Here is a 26,747-nt window from a genome sequence, read left to right on the forward strand (position 1 = left end):
TCATAAGCTTATAACATGACATATAATATAACACAACATAACACAATGTAAAACTATTCATATTTGCATTGTGCAAACGGAAGTAACTGCAGAGTGGCTTGGGGCATGCTACTTCCTTCCAGGGAGGAACAGTCCTTAGGAAGAAAGGACATGAACATTTCAATAATCATCATAATGGAGACTGACAGCTGTGAAAGATGGAATGAACGCCCTGGAGCAGTGAAAAAACACAGACTATAGAACCCTGGTGGCATCACTTGTTAGCTATGTGATACTGGGCAATTAGTTCCCTTCTCTGTGCTTTAGTTGTCTCAAACATAAATATGATAATAAACCCTGTTTTGGAAGGAGATTTTGAGGATGCAATCAGATGATATATTTGAAATATATGGTACATATTAAGCTGTCAATAAATATTCCTTCCCCTTCTTTCATCACTAAATAATATCAAGCACTAGAGATGGCATTTGACCCTATACCAGAGATACCAAATTATAAACATTGAATCCAGGAGACACTGCAGTGGAACCCTCCAGGTGAGCAAAGCAGCAATACAGGAGGAGCGTACAGGATGGCTTTGTGGAGGGAGGCAGGAGTGACACTGATGGTAATGGACAGTCCATGCTGGGGTAGACAGTTTATTCTGGTTCCGTTTCTGTATGATAGGTGCATACATAGCTCTAAAATCAGTTGTCGTTCCTCAGTGTTTTTCAGTTGCCCCTTTTTCTTTCTGTCTCTCCATCTCTTTATATTTCCGTAGAGGAGATACTTATTGCTCATTACGTTTTCTGCCCTTTGCACACAGTCCTAAGCAAGCGACCCACAAAATCCAGCCACAGCGAATAACCTCCCTTCTTGTTAATAGGCTGACATCACTGGAAACTTGGCTTTCTGTCCTCAACTTAAAGACCCTCTTCTTGCCTCTCTGGTTTCAGTGACCATTTCAGATTTCCTTTTTTCGTTATCCAACTTGACCCTCCCACTCAGCCCTTGGCTGTTCTCACACCTCTGGTTTGAAGATATTAGCAGACTAAGACCCGTGGAGCCTGTGATTGCCAGGGATGGGGGATTTGCACAGTGAATGATAAAAACAGCCTAAGCCATCGTCAGCACTGACTCCATTCAATGCAGAGAACTACAAGCAGCCCCTCTGTTAGGCTGTTAGACGTGGTTATTGGAAAAAGTAAGTGTGTGTGTGTGTGTGTGTGTGTGTGTGTGTGTGTGTGTTTATGTAAGGATGGGAGAGAAGGGTTGCCGTGTTTCTTTTGCATGCAAGTGACCATATTTCAGATTAAGCAATGGGGAGTGTAGACTCTGACGCCCAAGGGCAGGAAAGGGCAGAGTTCTGCTGAAGGAGTTGTTTCTAAAGCAACCTGGAAAAGGGGGACCAATCAAAAATAATGGTTAAGAGTAATTGTGAACTTGTGGCAACATTAGGGATTGTAAGGGCTTAGGATGGGAACTCTCACTATAATAGTGGGGAGGAGAGGGGCAATTACTGAGTTCCTTCCCCTGGAGAAAATGTCTCTATGCTGGTACGTAGCCTCCACACTTGGAACCACAGTTTCTAGAAGAGTGTGCCTACATGCATAGACCAGGTACTGATAGGAATTCCTCTCTCTGATGCCATGTATTGCATTCTCTGCTACATTTCATTTAAGAGATTCTGTGGCACCCTGCTCATTCCACATAAAGAGTGTCCAACACATATTATCCTTTACAGTAATTGTCTGGCACAGGAGCAAAGACGTAAGTGAGTAGGGCCAAAAGGAGGGGTGAAATGTATCCATTCAGGACAAGTCCGATTCATGATCTCCTACCCAAAAGAAAACATTGCAACTTTCATATACGTGATGTTTCATTAGTCCTGTTATTTATTGTGTCAGTGGGTATGCAAGTTTGCTGTGCCTGATAAAGCATCTTTATACTTGCTCACTTAAAGGAGGGCTTTTCTTCCCCTGACTTCAGTCCTACTCTGAAATCAGCACAAAGAATTCAAGCAAATTACAATTCAGTTTGTTTCCATCAGCTACATGCCAAGAATGGAAATGCATGAGATACTACCTCCCTCCTCTAGCTGAGACCAAGTCCAACAGCTAAGATCAAAAAATATTTTTAAAATGCTGCCTAGGTAACAGGTAACATGCCAGGGTTGAGCTGATTACAAAGTTCTAAGATTCATCAGTACATTAACGTAGTAAATGTTCCTACCAAATTGTAGGCTACATATTGTTAGTCATCATTGTCTTGAAACTCTTTTTTTTTTTAACATCTTTATTGGAGTATAATTGCTTTACATTGTTGGGTTAGTTTCTGCTGTATAACAAACTGAATCAGCTATATGTATACATATATCCCCATATCCCCTCCCTCTTGCATCTCCCTCCCACCCTCCCTATCCCACCCCTCTAGGTGGTCACAAAGCACCGAGCTGATCTCCCTGCTATGCGGTTGCTTCCCACTAGCTATCTATTTTACATTTGGTAGTGTATATATATGTCCATGCCACTCTCTCACTTCGTCCCAGCTTACCCTTCCCACTCCCCGTGTCCTCAAGTCCATTCTCTACGGCTGCGTCTTTATTCCTGTCCTGCCCCTAGGTTCTTCAGAACCATTTTTTTTTTTTTTAGATTCCATATATATGCGTTAGCATATGGTATTTGTTTTTCTCTTTCTGGCTTACTTCACTCTGTATGACAGACTCTAGGTCCATCCACCTCACTACAAATAACTCAATTTCGTTTCTTTTTATGGCTGAGTAATATTCCATTGTATATATGTGCCACATCTTCTTTATCCATTCATCTGTTGATGGACACTTAGGTTGCTTCCATGTCCTTGCTATTGTAAATAGTGCTGCAATGAACATTGGGGTGCATGTGTCTTTTTGAATTATGGTTTTCTCAGGGGATATGCCCAGGAGTGGGATTGCTGGGTCGTATGGTAGTTCTATTTTTACTTTTATAAGGAACCTCCATACTGTTCTCCATAGTGGTTGTATCAATTTACACTCCCACCAACAGTGCAAGAGGGTTCCCTTTTTGTCTTGAAACGGTTATGATCAATTAAAGAATCTGAAGCAACTATCACACCCTTCTCAAAATAATTTCTCCTAAATAGTGCATGGGGCAGATATTTCTGCCAAGATATGGCCTTTTGGCTGGGTAGCTACCACTTACCAGTCTCAAACCAAGCAGCCCACAACCTTCTCTTGCAAAGCCTGAGAAGAGAACCTTGGCCTAGAGCTCTGGTTCCTATACCCCCATATCCCCCCAAAAATCACAATGGCTACCATGAAAAAAGTTTGAGACCCATGACGTGAATCATACCTGTCTGGAAGGTATTCTTTGGCTTCTTCCACGGTGCTTGGTCCAATTAACTGTTTCCAGTGTCCTAAACCATTTTCTCTTACTAAAACAAGGGCTAGAGATGGACCGCTGTTAGAAAAGAAAAAACAAAGTTAATGAAAGGATGGCTTGTAGCTAATTATAGGTAGATAATACAAGTGTGTTTGTTAGACGAAAAAAGTAAAATAACCCTTTTTATCAAGAGTACGAAATTAATTTCTGTTGGTGTACTCTCAACAGCATATTCATAAAAGAATGGAAGCAGAGAAAGGAAGGGAAGAGAAGGGGCTTGGTTCTGAGAGAGTGGTCCCTATATTGTCCCCATGCTCCTGCTGATTTGTGTACCCTTGCTGGCTTTCTGCCCCAGCTACTGTTTCATTTACTCTTCTAGAAACCTGACAGATTTCTAGCATCCCATTCGTCTCCTAGGACTAGTGATCTTTAGGATTACCAAAGTCCTTGAGAGTCAGTCACAGCTCTCTTACTTGGACTTCATGAGGCTGCACACTCTGGCTTCTGGCATTCAACTCAACTGGACTCCAGGGGCTTCACCCAGAACCTTGCATTGCTCTAATAACATTCCAGGAGGACCAGAGAAGACACACAGTTGAGCAGGGAATCAAAATGGGAGGGAGATTGGCAAAGAAGTAGACTCAGCACGTCTTCACAGAATTGAGAGATTTGGCAACTTGTACAGAAAGCAGGGTTAAGAGGTTTAAATGATTCAAACATAAATCAGACTGTGCTTTCTCAAACTGCAATCTGTTTTACCTGGTCATATTTTCTATAAGATTTCCAAAATAATCTTTATTTTCATATTCCATGCACAGTGTTTTTGCTTCTTCTTCTGATAACACTATTTGTCTCTGCATCAATATTTTAAAGCCTTCATCTTGAATAATATTCAAAACCTCCTCTAAATAAAAAGTTATATAATAAGTTTTAAAGTGCTAGATTATTGGTTATACACACAATACAGACTGTATTATCATGAGGACATAGAATGCATTTCATTCTCATATGAAATTTAAGTTTATAAAAATAGCTTATTAGATTTTAATTTAAGGTGAATAATATTCTTAACATATCAAATTTATGATGCCATTTCCAATTTCTCAGTGGACCAAAATCTGTAGGTTTGGGGATGGGGGATTTATTTTTTTTAAAAATTGTATAGTCAGATAAGTTTTATTTCACACATAAAGTTAATATAATGACATTCTCAGATGTGCTAGGGCTCAGAAAACAAAATAACTAAGTACATACCTTTTTTTAATGTGCTTAAATATAAGCTCTAGATAACTGAGAGATGAAATATAATTAAGTGATTAAAAAGTGTGAAATTAATGGACCTAAGGACTGTGGGAAGCATGAAAACTGGTTTATATAAGAAAAATTCTATATACGTCTGCTGTATACCTACCTGATTATAAACAAAATATAAATTGCAAAATACCATCAAAAGACATGTCATGTAAAAATAACTTAACCACCATCTGCGTACTAAAACTTCAAAGAACATTAACAAAAGCTAAGATAATAGAAGAAATTGGAAGTGGGGTGGGGCTGAGAATGGGGAGAGGAATAAAACTCTGCTAAACTTGAAACAAATATTTACTCTTGATTTTGCAAAATAATAAAATATGAGTTTAAACATACTTCAAACGTGTAAAAACAACGTAAGTATAACTGATTAAAAAGATAGTCATCTCCCAAAATCCTGGAAAAAGTAATTGCAAGAGATGCTTAGTCCTTATAGCAAAATACATAAACCAAAGATTACAGCAAGGAAGCATAGAAAACAGAAATAAACACAGTTGTAATTATAAAATTGTATGAATTAAGGTCCTCTACTGATAGAAAGAGTCTCAAATTAAGGCCAACCCATTTCCAAATTCAGAACACTGAATACTAAAAATTATGAGTCCAAGCTAAAAGCAGGAAATTCTTAATTACTGAGCAATAAGGAATTATAATAAATGGAGGAAAATTCAAATCCAGAAGTTAAGAAGGGAACAAGAATAGACACCCAAGGCATCAGAATGAATGCAAATGAATTATTATAGATAAAAACAAAAGTTAAGAAATTATGAAAGAAATCCTATTGCATTGTTTTTTGAAAAAAATTGTAATGCTTTTTTTTTTTTTTTAAGAAAGTGAGCTTCTAATAAATCTAATCCAGCAAAAACTAAGAACAGACAAAGCACATTATGAATGAGAAATAGGTGCAATTACCCACCATGATATTAAAACAGTTTTTGGTGGGTGTCCTAGGCTAGTACATTTGAAGGTAAAGAAATGAATTTCAAAGGAAGTATAAATTGCCATTCAATGATCCAAGAAGTTTTAAAAACTGGAAGATAGGTAACTGGAAGAAATTTTAAAACTTGTCTAAAAGCCTACTTGTCCTCCCAAATGAGGGATCAGCTTAGGTCGCTTAATTAATAAATTTTAAGTTATGTACAGTTCATCTGACACTTAAAACTCCCCCAGTGTGCTTAACATAAAGAAAAGTTAGAATAATCCTGACACAATACCTGGGAAAGATTAAAGAACAATATTTTAACGAAAATAAATATTATCAAACCAACTCCAATAGCATGGTATACACATGAGCTATGAAAGTTTATTCACAGAACCCAGGGGAGGATGAACATTTGAAAATCTGTTATAATTGTATCAATAGGTCAGCAGGTCAAAGGAGAAAAAATATTTCATGTTCATCTCAGTAAATAATGAAAAAGCATTGGATTACATTCAAAATCGTTTTGTATCATGTGGCAGATAGAAAGATTTTGGAATATAGAGATTTTTGCCTAAACTCTAAAGCCAACATCATAATTGAAAACACTGGAGGCATTGATATCAGTCAGGGGTAAAACAAAAGCAAGATGTTATCCTAATGGCCTTTAATTATTTAATATTTTTCTGGAAGTACTAAGCAATCCATAAAGATAACAAATTTTTTTTTCTTTTTTATCAATATTTTTTATTGAAGTATAGTTGATTTAAACTTGTGTTAATTTATGCTATACAGCAAAGTGATTCAGTTATACATATATACATTCATTTTTTAATATTGTTTTCTATTATGGATTATAATGGGATAATGAATATAGTTCTCTGTGCTATACAGTAGGACCTTGTTGTTTATCCATTCTATATATAATAGTTTGCATCTACTAATCCCAAACTCCCAATCCTTCCCTCCCCCTTGGCAACCACCAGTCTGTTCTCAGTGTCCGTGATTCTGTTTCTGTTTCATAGATAGGTTCATTTGTGTCATATTTTAGATTCCACATATAAGTGATATCATATGCTATTTGTCTTTCTCTTTCTGACTTACTTAGTATGAGAATCTCTAGTTGCATCCATGTTGCTTGCAAATGGCATTCTTTCGTTCTTTTTATGGCTGAGTAGTATTCCATTTTATATATGTACCACATCTTCTTTATCCATTCATCTGTCGATGGACATTTAGGTTGTTTTCATGTTTTGGCTATTGTGAATAGTGCTGCTATGAACATAGGGGTGCATGTATCTTTTTGAATTATAGTTTTGTCTGGATATATGCCCAGGAATGGGATTGCTGGATCATATGGTAATTCTATTTTTAGTTTTCTGAGGAACCTCCATACTGTTTTCCACAGTGGCTCCACCAACTTATATTCCCACCAACAATGTAGGAGGGTTCCCTTTTCTCCACACCCTCTCCAGCATTTGTTATTTGTAGACTTTTTTTTTAATGCTGTAATATGCTACTTTATTCAAAGTATCATATGGTCATTGTCCTACACAATAATTAATTGGTAGATAATTATCCAAGTATTCAAATACATTGATATTTTATCATAAAATAATTATTTTGGTAGACTCTACTACATTTTTTAAAATGATTTTACATATTAGTCAACTTGATCTTTATAATAATCCTACAAGCAGATAAAGTAGAAGGATAACAAAATTGAACAAAATGGGTAACATTACGTTTGCATGTAAGCTGTTTGGAAAATTCAAGAGTCTATTTTTAAAAGGTAAATAGTATTAAAAAACATAATTCAGTAAGTAAAAATATACAGAAGCCACTGTATTTCTTATACAGAAAATAAATTTAGGGGGAAAAAGATGTCATTCACTATGGGGAAAAAAACTAGGAATAATCCTGAAAAGAAATAGCTAGCACTAAAACAGCAACAACAGCTATGAACAGCTGACCTTTTACTGAGTGAATACATCAGAGCAAAGAATATTACATATATTACCATATTTAACTGAAAAATAAGATAACAAGGGCTATAATAAAGAAAACTTATATTTGAATAAAAGATGTAATAGAGGAATAGCGGTATACTATATTTCTTGAAAATAAATGAGAATATGGTGAAGATGTCAATTTTCTTCAAGTTAAATAATCCACATAGACTTTGTTTTAGAATTTCTTGAAGTGACCCAGAATAATTAAATGTCAGTAATCGTCAACATTTACTGAAAAAGAAGAGTGATGAGTTACCACGTAACTACCAAATGGCAAACATAGTAACCTGAAATGATCAGAAACTGAGGTTAAAGTCAAGCAGTGGGCCAGTGGGAGAGTGATATAGAATAACCAACTTCAAATTTTGTTTTCCCCCTTTTTAAATAACACCTTTATGCCATCCTCAAGTATCAGTACGGTTTGCACATCACAGTAGTAATATGTTATTATACTAACAGCTACCACCAAAATTATTCGTAGGAGAAAATTGTATTTGCTTGGGAAAAATTATTTCAACAAATTATTAAGAGTAGAAGGTGAGATCTTTGCAACTTGGTTGAAGGTGGATTTGCTTTGCTTAGAAAAATTGAAAAAATTATATTCGCTTCCCAGGAACAGGAGTCAGGATTTCGGTGGCAATCCAAACCAATATGAAAGGTGCCCAATATGAAAGCAGAAACTGCTAAATACTACCAAGAGCTGTTGAACAGAGGACAGGCCATTTGAAAGTTGGATTTGGCGGTTTGGAAGTCGTTGGTGAACTTGACTAGGATAGTTCTGGCCAGAAGCTCAATTGGAGGGGGTTCAGGAGTGGGTGAGGGTCAAGAAGATGATTCGCTGAGCCAGACAACTCCCTGAGAAGTTGCCCATTGCCGAGGAGCAGAGAAACAGGGTATCAGCTGAGGGGGTGTGGGATCCAATGCAGTTTTTCTGGTTTTGTTTTTATTTCACTGTTATGTTTATTATTATGTTGGAGCATGTTTCTGTGCTAATAGGGAAAGCTCAGTAGCAAGGGAGGAAGTGATGTTGCAAGAAAAGAAGGGGCATTTGCAGATGTGAAGTCCTTGGGAAAATGGGTAGAAATGGCATACCTGGACCAAGAAAAGGGCTGGCCTTTTTTTTTTTTTTTTTTTTTGGCCACGCTGCATGGCTTGCGGGATCTTAGTTCCCTGACCAGGGATCAAACCCCAGCCCCCTGCAGTGGAAGCACAGAGTCCTAACCACTGGACCGCCAGGGAAGTCCCAAGGCTGGCCTTTGATGGATCATGTACACAACAGGGTTGCCTCCCCTCCTCTCAGCCAGCAACACTGCTTCTTATTTACAGAGGAACCAGGTAGCAGAAGACACACCCGTCAACTTCCTGCCACCAGCGCATCAACTGGATCTGTGTCTATCCAGCCCTCTTTCCCTCTTGCTATATAGAAGAGAAATCTCTTCTAAGCCCAGTCCTATGCATCTGCTACAGAAATTATTTCCTTCCAACTCTCAGTGACCTTGGCCTGTCCTAATCTTCTCTCTCTTTCTTGTATCTTCAGCTGTTCCTTCTCTACTGGTTGGTTCCTTCCCGTGAGCCTTTATCTACAATCAGAGTTTTCCAACCTCAGAATAAAAAAACAGTTAAAAATCTGTCAAATATTACTTCTTTAATTCTGGCTTGTTCTGGTTTCATTGTGTATAATCTCCCACCCCAATTTTGAGACTGACTTTTGCTGCAAGCACTCCACTGAAACTACTCAAGGTTCCCCTTTTCCTGGCTAATTCAAACTTGACTTTTTTAGTCTCTGCGTAAACAATGCTTCCTCCAAGAAGTTTCATGTAACCGTCCCTGCTTGGCTAAGCCATACTTATCCTTCCACTCAAATACGGGCTGTGTGTCCCACCTATTTGATACCCAGTGAGGCATCTCTTATCTTAGCACTTTCCATACTCAGCTGTTATTACCAATTACTTAGATGTATTTTGCAGCAGATCGTTGTACTAGTCGGGATAAGGATTATGCTGTGTAGAAAATTAAACCTAAAACCCTAGTGGCTCAATACATCAGAGATATACTTATCACCAATGTTACATGTTTATAATAAAGCTGCCTATAGCAGCTTTATTTATAATAGCCAAAAACTGGAAGCAACTAAGATGTCCTCTAATAGGTAACTAGACAAACTTTGGTATATTCATACAATGTAATGTTATTCAGTTATAAAAAGAAATGAGCCACAAAAAAGAAACAGAGGAACCTTAAGTGTATATTGTTAAGTGAAAGAAATTCATCGCTGTATGATTCCAAGTGTGTGACATTCTGGAACATGCAAAATTATAGAGACAGAAGAAAGATCAGAGATTGCCGGGGGTTGGGAGGGAGGAATGAAAGGATGAATAGGAGAAGCACGAGGGATTTTTAGGCAGTGATTCTACCATGTATGATACTGTAAAAGGGATACATGACATTATGATTTTGTCAAAACCCATAGAATGTACAAAACAAAGAGCAAACCTTAATGTCAACTATGAACTTTAGTTAATAACAATGTATTGTTATTGGTTCATTAGTTGTAAAAATGTATCATAAGATACTAATAGAAGAAACTGTTGCAGGGGCAGGCATATGGGAACACTGTACTATCTTTCTTAATTTTTCTGTAAATCAACAGCTATTCTAAAATATAGTCTCTTCATTCAAAAAAATATGTACATATTGTTCAAGGTTTAAAAGGCAAACAAATTTCCAAAGAAGAGAACTCTAGGCCCAGATAGCTTCACTGGTAAATTCCAGTAAATATTTAAGAAAGATGTAATATCAATTCTACACCATCTCCTCTAGAAGACAGGAGTGACTGCTTTTCATCTCATTTGATGAGGGAGGCCTGCATTACCCATTACCCTAACACCAAAACCAGATAAAGACATTACAAGAAAAGTCCTCAACAAAATATTGAAAATTCAAACCCCAGTATGTAAAAAAGGACAATATACAACCACCAAGTGTGATTTATCTGGAGAATGCTAGGCTGGTTCAATATTCCAAAATCAAAGTAATTGCCATATTATTAAACTCAAGAAAAAATTTTGAGAAAATACAACATCCATTCATGATATTAAAAAAAAAAAACCAACACACTCCCAAAACTAGGGATAGGTAGGAATTTCCTTAATTTAATAAAGGGCATATACAGCTAACATTGTACTTAATGGTAAAAGACTGAATGCTTTTACTGTAAGATCAGGAGCAAGGTAACTGGTATACTCTCATCTCTCTTATTCAACATCATACAGGAAGTTCCAGCCAGTCCAATGAGGCAAACAGAAGAAATAAAAGGTGTCCATATTAGAAAGGAAGAGGTAAAACTGTCTCAATTTGTAGATGATATTATTGTCTACATCGATGGTTCTCAATCCTTCAAGGGTGCATTTAACAACATCTGGAGATATTGTTTGGTTTTCACAACTAGGAGGTGAGGAGATGCTACTGACATGTAGTGAGTAGAGGCCAGGGATGTTGCTGAACATTGGAAAATGCACATGACACAGCCCCTCAACAAAGCATTTCCTAGCCCAAAGTGTAAGTAGGTCTGAGGTTCAGAAACCGTGGTCTACATAGAAATTCCCAAGGAAACTACGTCAAAGCTCCTAGAACTAAGTAGTTTAGCGAGTCAGAGAATACAAGGTCAACATACAAATATCAATTGTATTTCCATACACTAGATATATAAAAGAATTAATAGTGTGAATTTATAGTTTGTGTTCTTGCTCTGCCAATATTCACTCTACTCTGTGAATATGGGATGAAGTTAAAAATAACTAGCACTTTTTAAGTGCCAGGCACTTTATTTATGTTTTCTCACTTTAATCTTCTGAATTTAAGCATGAAGAAATAGACTTGGTAAAGTATCCTTTTTCAAATCACACTATTAATGAGGGTTTTACCCAAGCTTTGAACTAAGGCATTTCAGACACGAATGCTTCTAATCTTTATTATGTAATAATTCTTGCCCTGTTAAAATCTACCCTGACAAATTCCTAGGTTAGAAAACACTTTCTGAATATTTTAATTACAAAAATGTTTTATTCTTTTTATTGAGAAATTAGTAAATTAGTGTTAACTAAATTTCTTACTTCAAGTGCTTTTTCTTAAATGTTAAATTTCAAACTAGTATCTTTTAATATAATTATACTAGAGCTTATTCAAATCCCATGTACAAAGTAGTTAAACAATTTATACTTTATTCCTTACCTTTCCTTTCATTAAAGAGGGCTGGTCGAAGTAATGCCAGTATCTTTTCTAATTTTATGCCTTTAATTTTTTTAAAATGAGGGATGAAGACATCAATAAACTTAGTATTACTTATATTCTCTTCAACATCACAAAACTGAGATATTTGTTGTCTTTCCAGGTATTCTTGGAAACTGTTGAAATCCAAAATATAATTATAAAGTGAAGTTTAATAATCATGCCAGAAAATTAAAATTGATAATATGTTCACAAGTAAATTAGAGTTTAGTAAAACAAATAAAAATTGAATTTCACATAAAGGTAAGATATCTCTCTATCACATCAAAGAATATGTATTTAGTTCCACCTTTATTGAACCAATCCAAAAATCAATTACATGAAATCATGTATGTTTGATTTCATGAGAGGATTTTACGGAGACCAAAATAAAATATGTTTAAAAATTTTTTTCTTTCCTCAATGTAAAGCTTTCCAGATAGTTTCTATTTTTCCTTTTAATTTTGTCTGTGAATCAAGGCTTATTTAGGAATGCATGTCATGTTTTCAAATAGATAAGACATTTGGATCATTTTATTATTTATTTCCAACTTTATTGGATTATAATCAGCAAATGCATGTGGTGAGATCTCAATTTTTAAAAATTTGTTAAGGTTTTCTTTGTAAACAAAGCAAATTTATTTGTGGGATTTGAGGTTATATATTCATATTTCATATATCATAGATCATTTATTATACACAATTATAGAATATGTATTTGCCGTCCCTATATATCCTTGCTTTTTTGTCTGCTGTGTATTGAGATCTCTGACCATAAAGTTATTTTTATCCAGTTCTTGTTTTTCTGGTACTTGTATCTTTATATATGTTATCTATGTTGTTTGGGGCATACATTTTTTGACTATCTTCTTCATAAATGTTTTCTTATGCATCATGTCCTTCTTTATCAAGTTTAACACTTTTAATGTTCAGTTCTAATACTTTATTTTTCCTGGCTAATTTTTTTACCATTCCTTTATTTTTTAAATTTTTCTTTGTCTCTTCTAAGTAGAATATAGATGAGTACAGTTTTTAAAACTTTTTATTTTGAAAAAATATAAATTGGCAGAAAAATTGCAAGATCAGGATAATGAACTTTAGATTCAACAACTGTCAGCATTTTGTCACATTTGTTCTTTCTCTTTCTCATCCCCCAATGAGAGTGTGTGTGTCTATGGGTGTGTGTGTCTGTGTGTGTGTTTTGGCTTAACCATTTAAGAATAGACTGCAGATATTTTCACCATTCACCCTCCTAAATACCTCAGGAAAGTTTACACTGATATAAGACTATTATCTCATGAACAGTCCATATTCAAATTTCAGCAATTTTACAATACTCTCCTATCAACAGTAATTTTTCCTAATCCTGGATCATACGTTGCGTGCAGTTGCCCGAAATGCCTAGTCTTCTTCAACCTCTAACAATGGCTCAGCCTTTCTTGTCTTTTCTTTTTCATTTCTTTTTTTTTTAACATCTTTATTGGAGTGTAATTGCTTTACAATGGTGTGTTAGTTTCTGCTGTATAACAAAGTGAGTCAGCTATACATATACATATATCCCCATATCTCCTCCCTCTTGCGTCTTGTCTTTTATGATACTGATACTTTGAAGACTCCAAGCCAGTTGCTTTGTACAATAGACTCCTCATTTTGGATGGTTTCAAACTATGGAATGGCCCCATAGTTTCCTATTACATTCTGGGTATGATACTTTGGGAATACCACACCAGTATACATCACAATAGGAGGTACACAATGTCAGTTTTTCCCATTATTGGTGATATTAACATGGTCAGAAAACTGGTATCCCCCACTTTTCTCCACTGAAAAGCTACAATTTCCACTTTGTAAATAATAAGAAATCTGAAAGGACACTATTTGAAAATGCATATATTATTCATACAATGGATTTAGCACCCACTGATGATTTTTGTCTGCATCAATTATTATTATATGGTTTTTAATTTAGTTTGTTTTTGATCTTAATCTGGTAATCTCTATATTTGACAGGATAGTTAACCTTCTCGTATTTCGTATAACAGCCATATACCTGACTATATTCCTTCCATCTTACTTTATATCTACTCTTTATTCTACATGAGAGTTTATGTCCTTGATCCTTTAGGTCTGGATCTACTTTAAAAAATGGCAGGAGGAAGTTTCCAGCACCTGTTAGGCTATGTCTGCAGAAAAAGAGCTGTGAAAACTGATTCCCAGGAAAACATGCTCCCCACCACTTGGTGCTGCCTGCTTGGGCCAATGCTCGGGATAAACACAGGCCAGAGGAAAAGGGGATGTCTATTAAAAGGAAAATACTGCAGACTTTGCAAAATAACATCAGCACATCTCATTCCACCCCAATCCTGCCAAGTGCTTAAATTGTTCATCTTATTATGTGCATATTGAACAACTGGAGACAACTGCTTCTAAAAGTTGGATGCAGTAGACACCTAGCTGAATAACAGCACCAATGGAACACTGACTCCTCTTATGCCAGCTGTGTTAATGGTGTTTCACAGAACACTTTTTTTAAAAAATGGCTCAAAAATTCTGGTATGAAATCTGGTATCTTTTTGAGCCCAACACTTCCCACCCAAACCTGCTCTCTAACCACTAAGTATCATTTTCCCTTAAAACTCACAGAGTAACTACTACTGTTTACAAAGCCCTTTGTCAGCAGTTGATTTACCCTATGAGTTCTTCTATCCCACTTAATAAAACTGGGAATTAATGATATTAGGGTCTCCCTGCTACCTAAAAATTATGACATCGCTAGGGACCAGCAGATGGACCTACTCAAGAAAAGCCACTATAACTTATTAATAAGACAGCAAGGAAAGTTCCAGAGATGCTCAGCCTAAACATGCAATGGAGGTGGGCTACCCAGAAGGGGGAGACACACATCGCGAAGCCTCAGGACTCAGCTACTCTGAACCTGGTCCTGCTTACCCACCTTTCTTTCAGACATGGCTCTGTTAATTCATGGGGTGAGCGCTGGAGTTTCTGCATCTTCAGAGGAATAAAAGGCACAAATGGCAAGTGCATAAAACCCAACAGTCTGTAAATGACTTATGTTCACTTTCGTATATTTACAAACCGTTAACAGAAATATACAACTGTTTAGTTGTTAGCAATTTCTCACCACTCACTCACTGCCTTGAGTAAAAGGGCAGAGTACTTTGCTGTCTCTATAGGACACAGAGAGGCAGAACTGGCGTGTGGAGACAGGAGAGGAGGCTGGTTTGGGAGGGACTAGGCCTGGTCCCATTCTGCCCCATGAGGCCAGACTGGTGCGCCCAGCATTAGAGAGACAAATGGGAAATTCTTCCCTTTCTAACCCTCTTGACATAAACTTTGAGGGCAACTCCAGCTTTGCTGAATATATAAAATTTTAGACTGGAAGGAATAGTTGTGGCTTTGACATAAAGATGTTTGTCCTTTTTTTTTTTTTTTTTTCTTTTTGGCCATGTGGTACAGCATGTGGGGATCCTAGTTCCCTGACCAGGGATCAAACCCGTGACCCCTGCAGTGGAAGCACGGAATCTTAACCAGATGGACCACCAGGGAAGTCCCTAAAGATGTTTGTCTTCAGATTTGCGATATTTGGACATTATACTCCATTACCTACTAACACATTGTAAACAATTCGTTTCCTGGTCTGGAGCTACCTTTCCCTCTTCTGCTTCATCCCCGAGGACTTGGCCATCTCCTGGTGGTCATCCCATGGTTCTTTAGATTCCGTCTCAGAATTAGATTCACTTTCATCCCAGGAAGGCTGTTTTTCCTTTCCTTGCGATACAACTAGAATATAGCTTAGGCCACTTGTCATAAAAGAAACAAAATCTTTAAAGTCAGGCTACAAAATAAAATAAAATAAAAATAATATTATTAGGTTCCCAAAATGGATAGAGTACAGTGGTGGCCCCTACCCAAGTCAAGGACATCTTCCCCTTCATGATCACTGGGCAAGAGAAAGTTACACACAATCCTCCTGTTAACAAACACATCTGTGAAGGACAGAAGTTCACAGCTGGCAGGGACTGATATTAAAAGATAGTCTAATAACTACTCTCAAACTGCAGGATGCTTCCAAATCATCTGGAGGGCTTGCTAAAACACAGATTTCCGGTGTCCAGTCCCAGACTCTATGATTCAGTAGGTTTAGGGTGCCCAGGAATTGGATTTTCTCAGAAGTTCCCAGGTGATGCTTATGTAGCTGGTCCAACCCTTTCCTGGGGCCAAGAGAGATTGTCTGAGTGGTGCGGCTAGTTTATAAAGTGCTGTTCAGTAGAACTTTCTGTGACGACCAACATGTTCTGTGCTCTCCAGCACATGTAACCACAGGCAGCTGCTGAGCGCTGAAATGCGGCTACTGCCACTGAGACTCCGAATTTTTAACTTTATTTTAATGAATTAAAGTTCAAATGGCCACAGGTATCCAATGGCTACCATGTTGAACAGTGCATTTCTAGAAGCTATGGCTCCTGACGCCCCCAAGCCATTGCATTTTCTAACACAAAGCACTGCCCCCAGGCAAAAGAGAATCTAAAAAATAGCTTGACAGAAAGGATTTACCTTTAGGTAAAGAAAGGATTAAAGCTTTCCTGTGAAGTTTACCACAGGCAGCCTTCAACCTGGGATAAGAAGCTACAGGAAAGGCCTGGATATTCACTTCCTGAGGGCTGATGCAGGGAGTCTTAGAGGACATACCATAAGGAGATCTTCGCTCCAACAAAACACAATCAGAGCATCCACTTTTGCCTGGCTGCCTCTTATTTCTACTGGAGATTTCTCCATAGTCCGCATCTTTGGATTAACCAGGATATGGATACCAACAGGGACACCTAGAGCTTACTTGGTTGGTCAGACTCATTCGTTTTTCTATAATGAGGATCTTAAACTTATAGGAATCCACTGTATTTGACAACACAATGGCTTTTTTAACTTTCTTACCTGGTCTGCTCTTCGGCTATAGAAGTACCTAACTTGTTCTTCAGTGAGCAGTTTCTTATCCTCTGCTTCTATGACAAATTCTGCATCGATAATCTTCAATTAGAGAGCATGGTCAGGTCCACATGTGTCGTGGGACCACACAGGTAAAACAAGTCAAGGACATTTGTTTCCTAGGCTTAATGAACCCCCCAGATTTGAATGCATTTCATGGTTGTGCCTCAGCACAATCTATCCGGCACGAGGTTGGAAGAGGCCCCAAAATATGTAAACAAAGAAGGTCCTTTTCATGCCCCCTAGTATTTAAGTTTTCACGGCTTGAACCAGAGACTCCACAATATTTCTATTATTATGTGAATTGTCTAAAGATGAAAAAAGAAAAAAAAAATCTAACTGAATTCCAAGAAAGATATCATAGTTTTCTGAATCATTCAAAAAGACATACATTTACAGGCACTTCTTAACCATCTATTTTCAAAATTGTTTTCAGTTTCTTCTTTTAAGGCTTTCCTTTGTTAAGTCGGTAACTCGTAATCTAGTATATCTTATTCTGATGGCAACAAAAATATCCAAATTACAGGGAAGGATAGAATTTAAGATGCAGCCATGCTTTGTCTTAAAATTTTTAAATTTAATGACAAATTCAGTGTGCTGTGTCACTCAAGTATAACAATGTATAAAATGGACCATCTACTTTATAGCAGTTTAATTGTTGCTGCTTTGGCTGAAGAAAGAATGCATGATGGGAAGTTCATCAAGAGATACCCAGCCCATCCTGACATAGTTCCCCATGTGACCTCCTCTATAGCACATGCAACATTCTTAGAAATTTCAATACAATTTTGTTGTTTCAACACAACATCTTTGTTCAGGGGTCAGCAAACCACAGCCCACAGTCAAAACCTGGCCTGCCACCCGTTTTTGGAAACAAAGTTGACTGGAACACAGCCATGCCCATTTGTTTATCTACTCTCTAATGCTGCTCTCTCGATATGATGGCAGAGTTAAACTGCTGTGACGGAGATCACATGCCCCACAAACCTGAAAATAGTTACTGTCTGGCTCTTTATAGGGAAAGTCTGCTGACCTTTGGATTAGAATGCAATTTTGCTCTAAAAATGTTTTATTTGGGCTCTAAAAACAAAACCTTAAATGCTTCCTTATGTTATCATGTATCTAAAAAGGATCATACGTTTGTGACAACACACAGGGAATAAAGCAAGCTGATGTGAGCTTAAACAAGTCTGCACTGCTAACAACTAAACACAAAGAAATCTGTTACAATCCAATGCAAGAACTGTAATTTTTATCATTTATATTGGATGCTGGTAGAGCAGAGTTATTTAAATAAGGATGTTGAGTAGGTCTAGCCTTTGTAAGACAAAACATTCAAAGAAGACAAAACATTCAAAACATTCATTCAGATGAACCAGAAGTTCATTATATTCTGTTTTACTCTAAATGATAAACTTGTCTCCAAATTGAAAATTAAGGGATTGTTTTTTTGCAATTAATTTAAAAATTAATTTTACAATTAATTTAAACTATTGTTGGGAAATATCACTTACTTTTTCTTTAATTTCTTGAACTTTTCTAGCAATCACAGCATTGGGTTTGATAATGGCAATGCTGTATAGTTGGTCTAGGAAAAAAAATAGAAGAATTTCATTTTCTTGGCACAAACTCTAGAGAATGAAGGATCTGGCAATTAGAAATGTAAACTACTAATGTCCAGTGAATTTTTGTCTATCAACAGCTTTGTTATTATGGCATTGCAACTACCAAAGAGTTTCTACTTAGAATCAAAGTACAGTTCCTATATTTGCATGCAGGAGAAACATTCACAAGAGTTTGTAGTCAGTAGGCCAAAAAAGAAAGAGTAGGTGGGCACTAGTTTATTTTATTCTATTCTATTCTATTCTATTCTATTCTATTCTATTCTATTCTATTCTATTCTATTCTATTCTATTCTATTCTATTCTATTCTACTCTACTTTTTCTATTCTATTGCCGCATCACACAGCTTGTGGAATATTAGTTCCCCGACCAGGGATTGAACCCGGGCCCTCAGCAGTGAGAGCACAGAGTCCTACTAACCACTGGACCGCCAGGGAATTGCCGGCACTAGTTATTTTAATACAATTCACGTGCATTAGAATCGCACCCACGATCCATCCAGCTCAGCATCACTAGTGACTACAGTTTCAGTGCAAGCAAACATTACAAACCGATGGCTTTACCATCTATGAATTTATCCACATTTATCTACACATTCTGATGATGAGCTTTTAGTGCAGAATAGCTCGCTGAGCAAGCTGTTTGCCTCTGTTCCCTCCAGGGTATGAACACACACTAACACGCCCACTCCGACAATCCAATGAAGGCAGGAAATTGTTCATCTTAAAGTAAACCAGGAGTGTGGGCCATCAAGGAAGAAACTATTTTTACAAGTTTTTGGAAGATGATGAAGGATGAAATAAGAGGAAACTGCTGTCCAGATTACTCACAGGGCACAGGAGCCCCTGATCGAGGGTAACCTCTGAAAGGCCCCAGGCACAGAGACCAAAGGCAAGGCAAGGGGAGCAGAAGAGATTGCTTTTTAAGCTGAATCCATTATCGCACAAATCATCATTGATCCTACCATTCCCTTATCAATTAACACTGGTGTCAATACCAGCTTTTTGCTGCAAGTGATGCTGTAATGAGCATCCAAGTACACAATTTCCCTCGCTATTACTTTAAAGTAAATTTATTTACCAACACTTTCATAGCTTGCTTCCCCTGCATCTTCTGAATCTGAGTCTGCAAACACAATTTCATGATACTATGGAAAAGGAATGCAAATAAAACAGTTATATTTTAATACGATAGTGAAAGAGTTTTTAGAAATTTTGTTTTTAATCAATATTTATAATCCAAGGGATAGAAAGTAAAGTGGAAATGTGCCTGCATTTATCTAACACTACTTTTCCCGAACCTTCCCACTAAAATAAAATTAGGAATGAACAGAGTGGGGAGACAATGAGAAAGAACACATATGCTATATGGAAAATGCTTAAAAACAAAATGTTTGAAACTTAAGAGCACAAGGAATAAAATAAGAAAGAAGCAGAGATGAACAAGTAAGAAAGCAATAAACACATCATTATTATGTTAAAGATTGAAAGGGCATTGTAAGCTTCAAGATCCATTCCTGACCATTGCTCTTAGTAAATTAGGAACAGAAAGATACTTCCTTAACTTATGGGGAAAAAAAAGCCTTTCTCAAAACAATAGCCAATTTCCTACTATAGAGTAAAACACTAGGAAGGATGGGGGATTCTTAATTTCTGGAGAAGTCCTGAAAGTGCTTCTGCGATTCTGTAAACAACCTGAAAGGTTTATATATTTACATATATACATTTCAGGGGCAAGAGATTTGCAGAATTTCAGATTCTCAATGGAATATAGACCCAAAAATGTTTGGAAATAACTACACTGAAAGCATTCACTCCTATTATAGTCAGGAATAAGATAATTATGCCAGCTATAACTTCAAAGTGACCTGCCTTGTATTTGTTGGACCTGCCCTGACAAACAGGGCAGCCACTAAACACATAATGCTATATTTGAGCACCTGAAATGAGGTTAGTCCAAATTAAGATGGGCTATAAATGAAAAATACACAGCACATTCCAAAGATTTAGTTTGAAAAAATAAATCTGGAATACCTTATTTTTTACATTGAGTACATATTTTTTTAAACATTTTATTGACGTATAGTTGATATACAATGTTGTGTTTAATTTCTGCTGTACATCAAAGTGACTCAGTTATATATATATATATATATATATATATATATATATATATATATATATATATAAAACATTATTTTTTCATATTCTTTTCCATTATGGTTTATCATAGGATACTGAGTATAGATCTCTGTGCTATTCAGTGGGACCTTGTTGTGTGTCCATTCTATATATAATACTTTGCATCTGCTAATCCCAAACTCCCAATCCTTCCCTCCCCCATCCCCTGCCTTGGCAACCACAAGTCTGTTCTCTATGTCTGTGAGTCTGTTTTTGTTTCATAGATATGTTCATTTGTGTCATTTTAGGTTATACATATAAGTGATACCATATGCTATTTGTCTTTCTCTTTCTGACTTATTTCACTTAGTATGAAAATCTCTAGTTGCATCCATGTTGCTGCAAATGGCATTAATTCATTCTTTTTAATGGCTGAGTAGTATTCCATTGTATATATGTACCACATCTTCTTTATTCATTCATCTGTCAATGGACATTTAGGTTGTTTCCATGTCTTGGCTATTGTAAATAGTGCTGCAGTGAACATAGGGGTGCATGTATCTTTTTGAATTATAGTTGTGTCTGGGTACATGCCCAGGAGTGGGATTGCTGGATCATATGGTAGCTCTTTTTAAGGAACGTCCATACTGTTTTCCCCCGTGGCTGCACCAATTTACATTCCCACCAACAGTGTAGGAGGGTTCCCTTTTCTCCACACCCTCTCCAGCATTTATTATTTGTCGATTTTTTTAATGATCACCATTCTGACCAGTGTGAGGTGGTATCTTATTGTAGTTTTGATTTGCATTTCTCTAGTAATCTAAAAGATGAGCATCTTTTCATATGCCTGTTAGCCCTCTATATGTCTTATTTGGAGAAATGTCTATTTAGGTCTTCTGCCCATTTTTCGACTGGGTTGTTCGTTTTTTTGTTATTAATCTGTAGGAGCTGTTTGTATATTTTGGAAATTAAGCCCTTGCTGGTCACATCATTTGCAAGTATTTTCTCCCAGTCCATAGGTTGTCTTTTCGTTTTGTTTATGGTTTCCTTTGCTGTGCAAAAGCTTATAAGTTATATTGAGTGCATCTTTAAATGGCAGTCTTTTTAATATACTGGCTGTAAGAAACGATGTTTTAAAAATTAATTTCACCTGCTTCTTTTTTATTGTTTTTCAACTAGTAGAATATTATAAATGACGTATGTGGCTCACATCGTGCCTTGTATTTTATTACTATTACTGCGCTAGACAAGGCAATTGATAAGAAAACTAAATAATAGAAGTGTCCAAAAAAATGGAGTAATATAAAATAAACATAAGATATTAATAAACTTCTTACATACCCACTATTATTCATTAAAACAGGATGTCATTCTGCAAGAACAATGAGAATAACAACAATAAAGCCACAGTACAGAGCACACCTAGAGAAAGCTGGGTACAGTATAGCAATTAGAAGAATGTGTTTAAAAGTCGTTCTGCCTGACTTCAAATTCTGCTTTTACCTCCTACTAGTTGCCTGTTTCTAAGGAAAGGACATAATGTTTTTAAGCCTGTCTTATCGTTCATAAATACTTCATAAGGTTTCTCCAGGTTCATATTCGAGATGACAACATAGGAGGCTCCTGAACTCACTTCCTCCCTCAGACATACCAAACCTACAGCTACTTGTGGAACAGTTCCCTCTGAACGAAATCCAGAAAATAACTGAGTGACTCCTACGTATCAGACAAATGAGAAAAGAACACATACCGAATCGGGTAGGAGAGGCTGAGTCACAGTCTCGGCTTAAACTCCATCCCAGGCACAGCAACATACAATTGAGAGGGAACTCACAACTCCCAGCATCTCCCTGAGGACTGAAGGGCTTGAACCCAACATCTAGGGACCCCAGTTTTAAGACTTCCAACTGAGAGATGGGGCCCCCAAATGCCTGGCTGTAAAAGCTCTGGGGCTTGCATCCAGACTATAGTAAACTGAGCTCCTAACAGGCTTGGCTTGTGCTGGACTCCCTGTGGCTGTCCCCCCAGGGCTCAATGCAGGGGCCTATTTGGAAATCTGATAAGCTACAGCCTGAGGGTCAGGCTTCTAATTTAACACAGGTCTAGGGGCTGACAGAAGTCCTTTCCAGAGACCAGGGAAGTCAGCAGGGGCCATCTTCATGCTCTCCCTCTGCCCCACTCCAGGTCACTAGTGTCTTTGTGAAGATAGCCTGTATGCACATCTGGTACCCTGGCTTTTGTGGCTGTTACTCCAAGGGCACAGCACTTGATAGCCCGGCTCTGGCAGCCAGCAGGGCTGGTGTCCCTGGATTCAGTAGAACCAGCAATGAATAAACCATCCAGACAGAAAATCAGTAAGGAAACATTGGACATGTTAGACTAGATGGATTAAACAGATATATCCCGAACATTCTATCCAAAAGCAGCAGAATACACATTCTTCTCAAGCACACATGGAATGTTCTCCAGGACAGATCATATGTTAGGCCACAAAACATTTAAGTAGATTGAAATCATATCAAGCATCTTTTCTAACCACAATGGTCTGAAACTAGAAATCAATTAAAAGAAGACAACTGGAAAATTCACAAATATGTGGAGATTAAATAACATGCTACTGAGCAACCAATGGGTCAAATTAGAAATCAAGGGAGACATAAAAAAATCTAGAGATGAATGAAAATGGAATTATAGCATACCTAAACTTATGGGATGTAACAAAAGTGTTCTAAGAGTGAAGTTCATAGCCTATATTAAGAAAAGAGAAGGATCTCAAATAAACAACTTAACTTTACACTTCAAGACACTAGAAAAAAAAAAAAAAATGAAGCCAAAGTCAGCAGATGAAGGAAATAAAGATCAGAGCAGAAATAAATAAAATAGAGACTAAAAAGACAATAGAAAAAAAATCAATGAAACTAAGAGCTGGTTTTTGAAAAAATAAAACAGACCTTTAGCTAGACTGTGAGAAAAAAAAAAAAAGAGAAGACTCAAATAAATAAAATTGGAAATGAAAGAGGAGACATAACTGATACCACAGAAACACAAAGTATCTTAAGAGACTATTATGACCAGCTATGAAATCACTCTCTCAAAAACTTATGTGCCCTCCCATGTTCATTGCACCATTATTTACAGTAACCAAGATATGGAAACAATCTAAGTGTCCATTCATGGATGAATGGATAAATATATGATATATATGTACATGATGAAATACTATTCTTCCATAAAAAAGGAGGAAATCTTGCCATTTGTGACAACATGGATGGAGCTTGAGGGCATTAATGTTACGTGAAATAAGTCAGAGAAAGATAAATACTGTACGATCTCTCTTATATGTGGAATCTGGAAAAAATGAACTCATAGGCACAGAGGACAGAATGGTAGTTGCCAGAGATGGAGGGTGATGAGTAGGGGAATTGGGTGAAGGAGGTCAAAAGGTACAACTTCCAGTTATAAGATAAATAAGTTCTGGGGGTGTAATATACAGCATGGTGACTATAGGTAATAACATGTATATTTTGGAAGTTGCCAAAAGAGTAGATCTTAAAATTTATCATGAAAAAATTTTTCAGAAAAAAGTTAACTATGTGACATGAAATGTTAACTAAGTGTAGTAATCATTTCCCAGTATACACATATATCAAATCATTATGTTGTATACCTTAAACTAATAAAATGTTAGTTGTCAATGATATCAATAAAAGTGGGATGTAAAAGATTAAATGAGGATATCTTTCTGAAAATCTTAGCAAACAGTAAGTCCACAATAATTCCTAGTTACTATAATTTTCAAAAAGAAGTAGGGGGAGTGGGAAGAGGGAGGGAGGAAGGGAGACAGAGAGAAAGGAAGGGTGAAGATTCCCTGAAAAACAAGAAAACCTGAAAATGTAAAGAAAAATGTCCTTGGGTGAGAAAAATCACTATTGTAAATGTAAATTCCCCATATTTGTCATTTGTCAGTTTTCCATCAAAATGTTCATTTTTTTTCCTTAATGCTTTTAAAGTACTTTGTACACACTATGGATATTAGAACATTGATACACAGTGCAAGCTTTTCTCCAAGTTTGCTGCTTTCCTTTTACATTTTATTCAAACTTTTAAATAATCAAATCTATCAATTTTTTCTTTTTTGATATCTCTGCTTTATACGGTACTCACGAGGCCTTTCTCAACCTATGACAAGATAAATGTTTTCCAGTATTTTCTTCTAATACTTTTATGCTTTGTTTCAACATATTCATCTCTTTAATTCATCTGAAACTTATGTGTATGAGGAAATAATACAGATTTCTTATACAAATAGTAACCCAATATTACTAAGTTTGTTTTGTGAGTTTTTTATCCTTTCCTGATTTAAACTGATGCTTTTTAATAGTAAATACTTAATACAAGCTTGAGCCTATACCTTCTCTTTATTTCTATTTTTCAGTATTTCTCAGCTAGTCTCTATTTTTTGTTTCTTTTGTTTCTTCTTTTTGTTGTTTGTTGTTTTGTTTGCATGTGTGTGTGTTTAAATAACACCAGTCACTCCTATTTATCTGCCTATATTTCTGATCAGTTTCCTATATGGCTTACTTTCTTATGCTATTATGTTCATATCTCTACATGCTTTATGGTTCCTTTCTTAATTTTAAAGTATTTTATTATTACACAGGTAATACATTTCACACACATAGGATCTTATTCTAAGCATCCTATTAAAGTATAATACTCTATTTTTCATTTGTCAGTCTATCTTGGCCCTCTTTCCATATAAATAAACAGAGCTAGAATATACTAAATAATATTCCACTGTATGAATCTGTATAATTTATGACATAAATTACAGACATTTATGTCATCTATTCACTGTTGCTAGGCATTTAGGTTGATTCCAAATTTTTAATAACATAGACAACACTGAAATAAACATCATTTTCTATATTTGTTTCATTATCTTCTTAAGGAAAATTATTGGAGTGTAATTGCTCGGTCAAAGGATACATGTGTTTTTTAAGGCCTTTGATTCATATTGCCAAAATACTTCCCAAAAAAGGTTGCACCATTTAGACACCTAGATAGCTATAAAGCTAGGGAAAATGCTTTAGGAAAACAAAAAAAAAAGACGTAATGCATCTTTTTTTAAAACTAATTTTTAAAAATAAAATTATCAGTAATCCAAAGTATTACCTGAGGGCGAACCATTTCACCTGCTGCAATTTTCCTCTCCTCATTGATCAAGGTAATAATTTTTTGACTCACAAGTGGTGCATTTGCACCCTTGATTTTTGCAACAATTTTGCCATTCTATAAGGGGAAACAAAAGCAGGAAGGAAGCTCATTTTCAGGATAGGTCAAGAATTAACACTTCAACTGGACTAAGTCACCCCACCCTGACCCACCAATCCCTTTTTAGCTACTGTGATTAGTCATTTTAAAGTAAGTATTAGTGATATAAAAGTATGTCCATTTGGTAAATCCAGCTCTTTGAGTTCTACCTCTAATTTATCTGTCCTCCTACAACCAAAGACAGGCCATCGCTGCATTAAATTTTAATGGTTCTGTACAGGCCTCCCAACATTACTCCCCCTAATTATTTTTGATACTATTTCCCCTTGTCTGTCTTTCAACACATATTTACTAAACACCAGTTTACTAGCATTGTATCAGGCATGATGGTATGGAATAATAGTCCTGGTACCTAATGTAATTAAATTACCAAAAAAAAAAAAAAACACCCCACAAACACATTTGAGATAACAACCATGAGAGGTACCACCAAGAGAGGTACAAAGAGCTGGGAGCATCTATAAGAATTTGTTCTGATCAAGAACATTAGCAAAGGTACTTTGTCAATATCAGGAATTTAAAATGTGAAGGATAGGTTAAGAAATAAAAAGGAGAAGACAGGGCATTCTAGGCAAAAGGAACAGAGCCACAAGCGTCCTACGGCTGGAAGGGAATATGGCAAATAAGAAGGCCAGTGGAGAAAGTGAGGGGATACCTGGTGTGAGACGAAGCCCAACAGCTAGGGGGAGCCAGACCGTGCAGAGCCTTATGGGTCATGGGCGGATGCTGCCTTTATCCTAAGTGCATTGGGAAGCCTTTGGAATGTTTAAACACAGGCAGGGATCACAATTAGAACTGC

General features: G+C 36.5%; 2 protein-coding genes across 3 annotated transcripts in view; one reads left to right on the plus strand and one right to left on the minus strand.

Moving 5' to 3' along the window:
- LOC309666210 (calcium-independent phospholipase A2-gamma) overlaps positions 1–26,747 on the plus strand; it is a 148,128-nt gene that overhangs the window by 9,857 nt on the left and 111,524 nt on the right. The window lies entirely within an intron of this gene.
- NME8 (NME/NM23 family member 8) overlaps positions 1–26,747 on the minus strand; it is a gene marked incomplete at its 5' end in the record, with an annotated part of 38,738 nt that overhangs the window by 4,301 nt on the left and 7,690 nt on the right. Inside the window, 8 exons of the mRNA XM_082473915.1 lie at positions 3,330–3,437; positions 4,119–4,263; positions 11,832–12,004; positions 15,536–15,723; positions 16,821–16,913; positions 18,386–18,459; positions 19,575–19,641; positions 25,790–25,906. Of these exons, the coding sequence (XP_082330041.1) occupies positions 3,330–3,437; positions 4,119–4,263; positions 11,832–12,004; positions 15,536–15,723; positions 16,821–16,913; positions 18,386–18,459; positions 19,575–19,641; positions 25,790–25,906 (965 nt within the window). The remainder of the gene's footprint in view (positions 1–3,329; positions 3,438–4,118; positions 4,264–11,831; positions 12,005–15,535; positions 15,724–16,820; positions 16,914–18,385; positions 18,460–19,574; positions 19,642–25,789; positions 25,907–26,747) is intronic.

The sequence above is a fragment of the Balaenoptera physalus genome, assembly GCF_965194825.1.
Source record: "Balaenoptera physalus genome assembly, chromosome: 8".
Lineage (NCBI taxonomy): Eukaryota > Metazoa > Chordata > Mammalia > Artiodactyla > Balaenopteridae > Balaenoptera > Balaenoptera physalus.